Source organism: Periplaneta americana, chromosome 16 (assembly GCF_040183065.1).
Source record: "Periplaneta americana isolate PAMFEO1 chromosome 16, P.americana_PAMFEO1_priV1, whole genome shotgun sequence".
Classification (NCBI taxonomy): domain Eukaryota; kingdom Metazoa; phylum Arthropoda; class Insecta; order Blattodea; family Blattidae; genus Periplaneta; species Periplaneta americana.
This window is the reverse complement of record NC_091132.1, coordinates 43,550,553-43,564,138: the sequence shown is the minus strand read 5'-3', so window position 1 is coordinate 43,564,138 and position 13,586 is coordinate 43,550,553. Positions and strand designations below refer to the sequence as shown.

General features: G+C 34.9%; 1 protein-coding gene across 1 annotated transcript; it reads left to right on the top strand.

Moving 5' to 3' along the window:
- Nucleotides 1–428: 428 nt before the first annotated feature.
- LOC138716153 (cuticle protein 19-like) lies at nt 429–13,184 on the top strand. Its single transcript, XM_069848977.1, has 4 exons — nt 429–515; nt 2,495–2,578; nt 4,413–4,601; nt 12,529–13,184. Exons 1-4 carry the CDS (start codon nt 501–503, stop codon nt 12,625–12,627), a joined length of 387 nt encoding a protein of 128 aa, XP_069705078.1. The 5' UTR covers nt 429–500; the 3' UTR covers nt 12,628–13,184.
- The last annotated feature ends 402 nt before the right edge of the window (nt 13,185–13,586 follow it).

The following is a 13,586-nucleotide window of genomic DNA, read 5'->3' as shown; positions in this document are numbered from 1 at the left end:
ACAGAGATAATTCAAAATAATAACTAAAGTTCTTTATCTTTGCGAGATAAATCTTAAACTGTAGATCTTGCTTTCCAGGTAAAGAAGCGATAAAACTCGTACCCAATATTTCACAAAAGTTGTGATATATTATGTCATGCTCCGTGAACTACGTACATTCATTCCTTTTTATTGAAACCCTTGTCAGTAATTTTTGTAGCTTAATTTCTCTCGAACAGTAATTTCCTTATTTCGTCGCTTCGCTCGGACGGCGCTGTGGATTGCGAGACAAAGCGTGCCACATTCTCCATCACTACGTGATTATACCGAAAAAAAAAGCATACACAAGACATTCATTAAGTAACAAATATTTTGGTAGTGTGGGGTAGTGATAAAACTAATAAAAAACAAGTGTCAAGTTACACTTTCCCCCCCGTTGGAAAGTCTTTGGTATAAAAATGAAGCTCACGACCTGGGTTCAAACATTCACGTAACAGCAAGCTTCTGAAAGTGTAGCAGCCATGCAGTTCCTTGCTGTAAGTTCAACAGAAAGGGATATTATCGAATCACGATATAAGGAATTCAGCTTACATGTGTATTTGTTATGTTGTTTTGAACTCAAAAACGTGGTGCATTAAAATAGTTCGTCAAGTGGTGAAACAAAACAGATCTTTTTAATTAATTGACATTCTTACAATAATTGAAATGTGATAGTGCTGTAAATATAGGCTAAAAATATTTAGATCTACTTACACCGGCAGCACACTGCATCGGATTTCTGTCTCAGACAGGACGATTTTGTCTCGGACCGCCCGATATGATGGCAATAGGCCTAACACGCATTTTTATGAAGCTGCAGCATACTGCATCGGACGAACGTCTCGAGACGAATGTCCGATCCAGTATGCTGCAGCCAAAGAATGCGTGTAACCATCGTCACATCGGATGGTCCGAGACAGAATGTCCGATTCAGTATGCTATCGGCATTATGGAAAATTTTCTTTCTTATTTTTCAAAACATTTAAACTTATTTCGCAATTAACTTTCCCAGTCAACTAAGATTTTAATAAGTCCACCGCTTTGAAATATCAGTTAGCTTATCTGACCGTGGAACAAGAGAACCCGGGTTCAAGTCCTAATTGGGACAGCTTACCTGGTCGAGTTTTTTCCGGGGTTTTCCGTCAACCCAATAAAAGATTAACTTCCGGCACTGCCCAGGACTCATTTCGTTGGCATTATCACCTTCATTTTTAGTACGTTATTTTACGACGCTTTATCAACATCTTTGGTTATTTAGCGTCTGAATGAGATGAAGGTGATAATACCGGTGAAATGAGTCCAGGGTCTAGCACCGAAAGTTATCAGAATTTGCTCATATTGGGTTGAGGAAAAACCCCGGAAAAAATCTCAACCAGGTAACTTTCCCCAACCGGGAATCGAACCCGGGTCACCTGGTTTCGCGGCCAGACGAGATAACCGTTACTCCACAGGTGTGGACACCTTTATTTTACTAAGACGCAGATAATCATTGCAGTTGATAAAGCTTCGTAAAATCAACCAATCAAAATAAGTATTAATTGTTTAATTTTAAATTGAAGGACTACCCATCGATCGAGTTATGTCTGTGGTCATTAAAATAAGTTTTTGAAGTAACATATGCTTTGATATCACACTAACCAAAAATCGTTTTCGAGTCAAGTGACTTATTTTCATCGCATTTCATTTGCATTTTAACCATAAGAGAGAAACTTGCTGAAGTTTTGAAAATATATAGTCTTAGATTATTTTCCTGCCTTCGGTATTTGGGACGAGTTTAGTACAGTGTCCCTTGCACAGTGCAAGGGCTCGGAACCCTTCCTTTACGAGGACTACGACAGTCCCACTCAATGTGCAAGCATTTAACATCTTTTGGCGTTGCTGAACTGTTGTTCTTCTGTCATGCTTCTCAACCCCTCACGTGGTATCTATTAGGTTACGTCCATTTTCGGCTTTCCCCTTCAAAATTCTCTAAGTTTCTTCAGTGGAACGGCGAAACCCAGAGAATGAGGCAAGTGACCAATAGGCTTGGAGCTCACATATTCAGTTTTTCTCAGCTCCAGATTCTCTTGGAAGGACGCGTTTTTGCGTACTTTTCAAACATTTTTCCTCTTATTTCCCCATCGACAATGACAATAACCAATAATAAAACCTTATTCTCGACCGCAGATAAAACTCATGCAAAATAACGTAGGCTATATTCATCTCGGAAATACATGAAAATAGACAATTACAGATAAAAATAATCCAACCACTTCTTTGCTATTGGACTTGAAAAAGAAGAAACAACTGATGTAGCCTAGTTGGATAACCAAAATTCTAGACAGTTGTTAAACATTGTAACTTTCATGAAATCTTGTAGATCTATCAGGATGATTATTACAACAGCATTCGTGAACTTTCATACAGTAGGATAATGAAAAATATAATCAATTATACTCATTAACTGAAATTCTTATATTCGAATGTAATTTTGCAGATCGCTTTGTTCTCTACCATCTTGGTAGTGGCAACACAAGCCGGATATCTGGGAGCTCCAGCTCATCACGCCGTAGACTATTACGTGAGTATATTAATTTTATATCATTTCACTCTTGAGATGCGCGTTAGTGTCGTAACTAAGGTGTTGCGCTGCATGAGGGAGATCGCGTGTTCCATTTCCGCTAGGGCCATGGATTTTCTTTACAGATATATCACTGCCCTAGAGCGGTGTTTCTCAACCTACATATTTGATGATAAGGTTCCCTTTGTCTGACTTTACATTAGTGACATTAAAGTCAGCTAATAAATATTAATTTCTTTAGTGTCCGGATAATAGGCTTTATTTTTTACTTAAAAATACTTACTTAATCCAAAAAGATCTGTAATTTTGTTAATCATATTTTTCAGAACTAGCAGTAAAAATTTCAAATTATTAGCATTAAATTTGTTGCGAACCTGTAAGTTAATTACGTAATCTCTTTGAATGTGCGTAAATACTGCGAAAATAAGTGTGGAAAAATAATGGGGTAGGGAGGCCAGTTCCTTTCCCCCTCCATTGCATACATCGCCGACTAGCTACCTATTACACTAGTCAGACTTCAGATGCATTAAGTTCTTCCTTTGACGCATATTCTCAAATGAGATGTACTGTCTGGGTAATAGATGTACATATCAGCCAGAATCTCAATCAGAAGGACCACTTCAATTATATATATATATACATATATAACAATCTCTGATACGTGACTATCCATAATCTCATACAGTAGCCTAAAGCTATAACATAACCTAAATAATATAAACAAGATAAATGATATAAAAGTTTTAATTAAGGATGATGAAATAAACATGAATCATTTTAAAAGGTACAATTATTGAATACAACGTTGGCAAACAAAGAAACAAATGCTAGGGAGGTGATAAAAACAAATGTTAGGAAAATGATACAATTGTAGTATAAGCAGCCACAACTGGATGAAACACGTCGTTCCCTAACGTTTTATTGGTCAAAAGTAGTATGACGTAGTAAAAAGTCAACAAAATTGTATTATTGTTGAATTGTTGTATGTCTACTATTTCACTCTTATACTACTTACCAATGCAGTGTAAGAATCCTTTGTATTTCAACCAATCACAGTCATTTATCACTGCAATTTATCGTTTTAAAGTACTGATTTTGTTTTATCGCTATTGCCTGACAATTGTTTCCTACTATGTAGACAATTTAGATCATAGTGGCCATGCCATTGCTAATAATTTTAACAACAAACACGTAGGCCTGGATGGCGCAGTCGGTAGAGTGCTGATCTTCTGTGCTCGAGGTTGCGGGTTTTATTCCGGCCCAGGTCGATGGCATTTAAGTGTGCTTAAATGCGTCAGGCTAATGTCAGTAGATTTACTGAATTACATAGATAAGTTTATCTTAAATTTATCAGTCTAACCAAACCCATTGTTGCATTAACTACGATAATTATAAACCTGACGCAATATGGCAAAATGAAATAAAGTAAGAACAAACTAGACGAATCTCCAACTCGGAACGTCTCCATTCACAGTGTGGTGTTTAATCTATGAACTATCATAGCTAGTTAGAAGAAACTTAAAAAGAGAATGTTTCAGTCCTTATTTTCATTCTAGCCCGAGATCGTTGCCATATATTCCTCCAGGAATCAAAACAGACCACATTAAGTGAGAAGCCCTCACCTGTATCATTGATTTAAGAATAAGCTCTCTATGTCTGGCAGTGCAAAACTTTGAAACCCGAATATGCGTAAATTCTGTAACATATAAAAATCCATTTCTGTCTCCTCCAGGTTTAAGGTTATACGAATTTCTAACAACCTTAACATTTATCAGAATTGGCTACATTCTCACCTTGGAATGACACTTGAATGTCAACTGTCTAATTTCCGCAGGCGTACCCAAAATACGCCTATGACTACGCAGTAAAGGACTCTCACACCGGTGACGCCAAGAGCCAGTGGGAGACACGTGATGGTGACGTGGTCAAGGGAGCCTACAGCCTAGCTGAGCCCGACGGCACAGTGCGCATCGTGGAGTACACTTCCGATAAGCACAACGGATTCAATGCCATCGTCAAGAAGGTTTGTAACACAATGTGAAATATGAAGTATTTTTAGTTTTCATAACTCCAATTTATCTGAATTGGTAAGACATCATTAATGTTCCCATTGAGTAGGGTCCGTATATGTCCTATATTTTACGGGCTCGTCCTTTATTAAGAGATTGTATCCCGGCGTCCAGAGAAACTTCTTCGAGGCGCAGAATTGTCCCGTACTTTGTGGATTCGTGTCTAACGTTTTTATTCTCAAACTTAAAACATGTAATTGCCAAGTAATAGATAGCCGTGCGTTTTTTTTTTTTAAGCAAGACGTAAAGCGCTGCAGCAAGACCGTTCTTTTATTACATTTGCTTCACCGTCGCTGTAGCAAGCGTGCAGCAAATCAAAACTTCGCTTTACGAGTTTGCTGCACGATCCATCATGGCGGAATATGTGTTTTGGTCTTTTGCAACGTTTATTATTGTCAAAATCGTCTAGTAATAATAATTCCATGTCATTATCATAGAAGTCGAAATTATTTAACATGTTTGGTTCTTTTAGGGTTAAATTTATTACGGCAGAAATAGAAGCCAATATTAATTGTCTACCATTTTGCAGTCATTTGACCTATTTACGTTTTTTTCTGATCCTCATTTTGCCGCAGCAAAGGCATGAAGCGCTTTACTGAAGCGCTTTAAAAAAACGCACGGTAGCTCTCGTTCATGAAAATTTTTTACCGATTGGCAATACTGTCATGTTGCGAGAACAATGCCACGAGAGGACGTGGTAATAACTATACTAGTACAGTGGAAGCTCTTAAGTTCGACAGAAAACAAGTTCGACATCCCATAGTTCGACTGCTTATGTAAGAGAATTAGACACGCCTCTATACGGGCACTAAGAAAAGGGTTTGCCATTTGATTGGGAATTGGTTCTGTGTCTTGTAGTGATACTTTTGTTAAAGGAAAACAGAATATTTTATTGATTAGGACATCCATATTTAATCACTGATTTTAAATTAATGAACTCTTCTTTTTCTATTTGAGAATTGTACTGTTTATGAGACGGAACTGTCGAAACCCACTGTGGTACTAGAAGCGCATACACAAGTCTCGGGGAGGGCAGGAAATGCAAGTACAGTACTGTATTCGTTGATGGATAACCAATAAAAATTTGTATTCGTTTCACTTGCCACACCCACTACCCTTATTGGACTGAACTTTTCAATTTTGTTCAGTCGAACATAGGAGAGTCCACTGTATTGGAAGACTGTTTTCCCAGATGAACACCTTATGAACAAACGAAAAGAATAAGTTATCTGTAGAAACTGAGAAAGCTCAATGTTAAAGTGTTTTTAATGAAGACTGTGATCCACCGCTGTGGAGTAAAGAGTAGCCTGCCTGACCGTGTAACAAGCGAACCGGGGTTCAAATCCTAGTTGAGACAAGTTGTCTGATTGAGGTTTTTTTCCGGGGTTTTCCCTCAACTCATTAAGAGCAAATGCTGGATAACTTTCGGCGCTGGATCCTGGACTCATTTCGCCAACATTATCACCTTCATATCTTCCAGACGCTAGATAACCACAGCAGCTGATAAAATGGCGTAAAATAACCCTCCCTCCCCCAACAAAATAAAGACTGAGTAGAATTTCATAACTTGGTATAACATAATTATTTTTACTTGGGAAAATAATCTCAGAAATGTATTGCAGAGCAAGATCAATGATTTACTATTGTTTAAACTTCAATTTTAAGATTGCTACACCGGTACTCTATAATTAATGTATGTTAATTTCGTAAATAAGAAGAGCAATAAAATTTGGTTGGTCTATTCGGACAAAAATGAACATTTCCCTCACTTTTTAAAACAAAACCGGACATTTCCAAAAAGTTTTTTCCCTAAAATGCACCAAAAATAACTAAAACCATGACTATTGACACCATTAGAACAGCAGACGTAACATGCAGGGCACAAAGTTATCATTCACTTTGGAGTACAGTGAAGGCTCGATACAGTTTTTTGTACTTCCTGAAAATACTATTTTGGAAATGAGCGATTTTGTTCGAAACCTCCACAATTGGCCTGCGTTAAAACCTACGTCTTTCTTTTACCTAAAATTATACACTTCTGTCTAGGAAGCTAGCGCTCTTTGGTTAGGACTGGAAGGCGATTTGAAAGGAAGTTGCAGCATCTCACATTAAAATGGATAATTGAATGGTCCAACAGTCACGTTCCCTGCTATCACGACAATACCGGACTCTGGGAAGGGCTTGTAACTGAGAATAATAGAGTTTGTCGGTAGTAACAAGTGGCTCATGTTCGATGAATAGCCAATATCCTGCTCTTCACTAAGAAGAAAGGGATCGATAGATCACAAGCGAGCCTTCCTTTCTCCAGGAAATGTAGATCAATGGAGATTGTCTGTTATTAGCTGTTCACCTACACACAAAACATCGCTCCGGAAATAAACATAGATCAAAGTGTCTCAGTTATAATGTAGAAATGAGTTACATGAAGATATTCTCAGTGCTGTAATCGTGGTTAAGTACACTCACTCATTGAAGTACCTATATCTTCCGAATTCTTGTGCATACCTTCTCCTTTGGTTTCACTTTTTTTTTAATTTTGCAATATTGCTAATCAGTTTATAAAACTCCTATTTACGCTCATATAATTCCGAACATCTTTTAAAGAGTTCGGGGTTTACAAACATATCGTCGTTGTTCCTGTAATAACTATGTGCAAAATATACAAAATATAAATTTTTTCAGTAGGAAGAAAAAAAACATTTATTCAGCCGTACATAGGAGACTGTGAATTCTTACATTTTCGAAATAAAGAAATATAATTACATGTAGGAGATTTTATTATTTGCTGTATCACTATTTAAGTTATTTAATAGAGCAAAAATCAGAAAATTGATAAGTAAGTCACATAGGAGTTACTGCAGGAAAACGACGATATACAACAGTATTTCACTGAACACCTGTATGTGAACTGCTTCTGGCTTTCCGGTTGTGTTCAACCTATATTCAACCATTCATCGTTTTCTGCCTAAGGTCAGGTCTTTCACTCCAAACGCAGCATTCTCCAATCTTTTCTATTTTCTGCCTTCCTCTTCCTGTCTCCGCATATGATCCACATATCTTAATGTTGTCTATCATCTTATATCTTCTTCTGCCACGAAATTTTCTCCCGTTCACCATTCCTTCCAGTGCATCCTACAATAAACAGTTTCTTCTCAGCTAGTGACCTAACAAATTCATGTCTCTCTTTCTGATCAGTTTCAGCATCATTCTTTTTCGCCCACTCTTTCCAACACAACCTCCTTTCTTAATCTGTCTGTTCATTTCACACGCTCCATTCTCTCCATATCCACATTTCAAATGCTTCTATTCGCTTCTCTTCACTTCGTCGTAATATCCATGTTTCTGCCTCATACAATGCCACACTCCACACAAAACTCTTCTCTATTCTCTTCTTTAGTCCTTTTTTCAGAGGTCAGCAGAAGGATGTTTTTTTCTATTAATAGCTTCCTTTGCCGTTGCTATCCTTCTTTTGAATTCCTGGCAGCAGATCATGTTACTGCTTATAGTACATCCCAAATATATGAAGCTGTTCACTTGCTCTACTGCCTCATTTATAGTCAGGGTCAGCTTACTTCATATCCTAAGGGTGAAACCTAACCATTTTTCCCCATTGCTACATACGCTAGTGGATTGTAGTGATTTTCTAATTTGCAGGTTGAATTTTCTTTTGCCAACTTCGTTTCGAATTTCGATACTGATAAATAATACAAATGGTAGTGATTTCTTAACTGGTATGTTGGCAGCTGAAACAAATATCGACAGTATCTGTCGGTACTGGAGTTCGATGAAATTAAAATTGTACTAGATTTCTGAGCCGGTTACTGGAAGTTAGTGAAATTTGAACATACTAATAATTAATAAATATCAGTATTAATATTAATACATAATAGTTATTTTTTGTGTTGTGTTGTGTTGTGGTTATAATTCAAGACTATAGTCAGGTAAGTTTTCGGAGTTAGTGCCAATAATTTCATGTTGTCAAACAAAATACATTTTTAGGTTAGGTCTCGTGAGTCAGTTCTTTAGTTATACCAATGAATGTTGTATTGCCAGGCAAAATACTTGACATGCTGATCCCTTTCTCGTATAGTTTGCCTACGAAAATATGTTACAAATTATTAAATTATTTAGAATAATCTTCCAACATAAAGTACGGTAAGTAAATAAGTCATTTAGTACGTAGGATCGTGTGATATCTGGTAACAGTTGGCAACACTGACAAGACGTTAATATTTGCTGTTTAGGAACTGTTCTTATGTGACCCTCACTATAGAATTCGCACGTTTACCTTCTTTATTTTTCTTCCGATAACCATGGTCTTCGTCTTTGTCTCCTTTATGTCAAATCATGGGAAGTTTCGTTCACACGAAGGACGGTCAACCACTAATGTGACTTACAATTATACTCCTGCAGTAAATTCGAATTCGCAAAGCCACAAGTAAAGTTCTTTCAACTCACAGCTCTCTATTCAAAGACTCAATACAGAAGGACTTCTTTCGGTCGTCTGGAACAATTCAATAAAGAAAATCTAAGATTCTGTGGGCTTCTAATAACGAATGCGCAGTCACGCAGAGAAATCAGTCTCATATTATTCATACATTCAAGCGCTTTTACTCAAGTCGCATGTTGAGCACTCTCACGCGTTGTAATTGAATGGGCAGAAAGGTCGCAGCCCAAACAAGTACTTAATTCGGCGATAACACACGTAGCTACTGTTTAGCACTTGTCGATTCTCTGCATTTCAAGTGACCATTGAGCCACTTGCATTCAATGGCTTAATGGAAGAGACTGCTCGCTGTACAGGAAGTAGCCAACAATTATCGAGTGTATTTTAGCTACATTGTCACGTTGATGTCGATAAACGAATCACATCAAATCAAACGTGACTAAAACTGATTTCACTTTTTAGTTTATTCACATCACTCAAATAAAGCAACACAAAAATTTTTTGCCCTTTTTCCACTATGGTCGTCGTCATCATTGTCTATAGGCTATTACAGATTAGGTCCTTCGGTCTGATCAAATCTTCAATTAGAATTGATCCTACCAACTTTCTCAGGCCTTCCCAAAGATCTTCTTCCATGTGGATTCGAAATGGATGTAATACCGAAAGCCAGTATTTCCAAAATGAACCTCTCCTGGATGCTAATTTATCCAAATGTAGTGCTTTTCGAAATCATTATCTGAATTGTTTTTCGGACATGTAACTGAGTTAGTATTCGGCTTTCATTTGACCTTTTATTGTAAATATGTTTATAATATTTGCAAATATTTTTGCAATATTTACATTCGACCTGTTGGAATTTTGCAAATCTGTTTACAGTATTCATATTTACATTTGACTTTTTCATTGGAATTTAGCAAATCAACATGCCTATTTACATTTGACCGTTCTACTGGAATTTAGCAAATTCATTTACAATAGGCCGATTTACATTTCACATTTTTACTTAACTTTAGCAAATCTATTTACAATAGTCCTATTTACATTTGACCTTTTTTTACTGGAATTTAGCAAATCTATTTTTATAATATTACTATTTACATTCCATAATTTTACTGATATTTAGTAAATCTATTTACAATAATTCTATTTATGAGTACATTTGATCTTTTTACAAAAATCTTTGTAGCCACTACCGTAAGAGCCAGGCTTGTGTGCGGTGTGGTCTTAGCCAATAATATAACATAAAATTTACAAATAAAGTTTACTATATGCAGTAATTAACGTAATTCAAACCTATAAATAACACACAAAAGCAAAAAAAAATAAAATAAAATAAAATAAAATAATGAGAAAGAGAAAAAGAGAGAAAAAACAAATTTAATATAAATTGACAATCAGACAGAAGCCAGTGACATTCAATAAAACATGAATATAGTCAACAGAAATAAAAAGTAAAAAATTCACACATTTTTTTAATATTATATATTATGAATAATTTTATAAATTTCTTTTTAAAAGGTTTAATTTTAAAACATTTCAAATTTGGAAAATGATTTGTAATTTTATTATAAAGTCTTGGCCGAAACTAGCAAATCTATTTACAATAGTCCTATTTACATCTGACCTTTTACTGGAATTTAGCAAATCTATTTACAATACTCCTATTTATATTTGACTTATTTATGGTATTTGGTAAATCTATTTAGAATAGTTATATTTATATTTTGACCTTTTTATTGACATTAAGAAAATCTATTTACAATAGTCCTATTTATATTTGACTTATTTATGGTATTTGGTAAATCTATTTAGAATAGTTATATTTATATTTTGACCTTTTTACTGACATTAAGCAAATCTATTTACAATAGTCCTATTTATATTTGACTTATTTATGGTATTTGGTAAATCTATTTAGAATAGTTATATTTATATTTTGACCTTTTTACTGACATTAAGTAAATCTATTTACAATACTCCTATTTATATTTGACTTATTTATGGTATTTGGTAAATCTATTTAGAATAGTTATATTTATATTTTGACCTTTTTATTGACATTAAGCAAATCTATTTACAATAGTCCTATTTATATTTGACTTATTTATGGTATTTGGTAAATCTATTTAGAATAGTTATATTTATATTTTGACCTTTTTACTGACATTAAGCAAATCTATTTACAATAGTCCTATTTATATTTGACTTATTTATGGTATTTGGTAAATCTATTTAGAATAGTTATATTTATATTTTGACCTTTTTACTGACATTAAGCAAATCTATTTACAATAGTCCTATTTACATTTGACCTTTATACTGGAATTTATCAAATCTATTTACAATAAGCCCATTTATATTTGACCTTTTTACTGGTATTTAGCAAGCATATTTATAATAGTACTATTTACATTTGACCTTTTTACTGGAAAGTAGTAAATCTATTTATATTTGACTTTTTTACTGGAATTTAGCAACTCTATTTACATTTGACCTTTTTACTGGAAAGTAGTAAATCTATTTATATTTGACCTTTTTACTGGAATTTAGCAACTCTATTTACAGTAGGCATATTTACACTTGACTTTTTTACTGGAATTTAGCATATCTATTTACATTAGGCCCATTTACATTTGACTACTGGTATTTAACAATCTATTTACAATAAGCCTATTTAAATATCGTCTTTTTAATGAAATATTTTAAAATTGTTTTCCATATTTACATTAAACCTTTCATTGCAACTTCATAAATCCGTTCATGCAATGACCGGCGAACATTATTTTATACTATTATTGTTATTATTACTATTATAGTACTACTGTATTATTATCATGTTATTGAACTACGCTACATCAGATGCAAGGCTATTTAGCATCGGCGGAATTTATAACAGCGAGATGATATTTCAACGATATGAGACCGAGGATTAGTCATGAATTACCCGACATTTGCCGAAAATCTCGGAAACCCTCATCCCAATTAAGTAATTTGTTGCAGCGACATTCAAACCCACGTTTCAGCACGGTGTCTGATAAGGAGATGAAACTTTCCAACCCTGATTTAACGATGATCCATCATCTATTGACGACACAAATTTGTACTAAAAATATATATTTGAACGAGTAACTTATGTATTTTTAGTGTACCTAACTATATTTTAGTGCTCGATAGATCTGTGTTTACTTTCTTAAAACACGATTGTGAATCTTTCCTAAGTTTCACCACAGTCTAGTATATACAGTCACGAAACTTGAGTTGTGAGGGTACTAGGAACAATAGACTGTGCCGGTACTATTCCGCATTGTCTGTAATGAGGCGATAGTAGCGATCCTAGTGGTTAGCAACTATCTATGGATGCATATTTACTACATATTGAGCTTCGTGACTATGTACTAGACTGTAGTTTTACTGTGACTTTCTCACCGTTTCAGGTCGGACACGCTTCTCATCCTGCTCCTGTGGTGGCAGCACCTCACGGACATGGCTACGGAGGCTACTCGCTCGGTGGCTCTTTCGGCTACTACGGTTGAATGCTCAACTACCCACAATCAAACGATTCTTCACTACATTACGACCCGCATCGCGTGCATCTGATGTTCGAATATTCACTTAGATCAGAATTCCACGATCTGATTTGCATCACGTTTCACTAAGTTCTCAAAAATAATCTCAGAAATAACTTGATATCCAATATAAGATGTAGTGTTACTATCATTTTATTCAGCTAAAACATATTCCATAATAGTTTATTTTTTATTTCTATTACGAATCATAATTTATATATTTTACTTCGAATTAGATCTCAGTGGATGCAAGAAGATTGTGATCAAATGATCTAGGTTCCATTATCCATACCTCGATTAGTTCGACCATCTTTGCATTCATATCATTACATATTTTGGTTTAATTAATGTTCTTGTTGTTAATTTCATTACTTCACTTTCTGTTTCTCAAACGTTTAACTTTACTGGTTGGATGAATGTTCTATCGCAACTATACTTATTATCATTCTATACTTACATTCATATTGATTGTATAAATGTTGTGTTTTTATTTTATCATATAAATAAATGGCATTGTGGTAAAATACTGTGCAGTTAATTTTGAAACCCACTTCAAGGGAGGAGGTACACCAATGGCCTGAAAAAATTTAGTGAAATTCAATTTTTTTATATCTCAGCTACTATAAAAGATAAATGAATAAAACTTTTCATGCTTAATATAGCCTACATACATTACACACACAGTGGCGGTTTGTGCCTAAAATGACAAGGGATTCACTACTTTTACATTACATAGTTTTCCAACAATTTAAACAATATCTCATTTCTGAAAAACTACAAAAATACTACAGCACTTTAAAGTAGATAATTGCCTTAAAATGAGCCTGATGATGATGATGATGATGATGATGATTATGATGATGATGGTGGTGGTGGTGGTGATGATGATGATGATGATGATGATGATGATGATGATGATGATGATG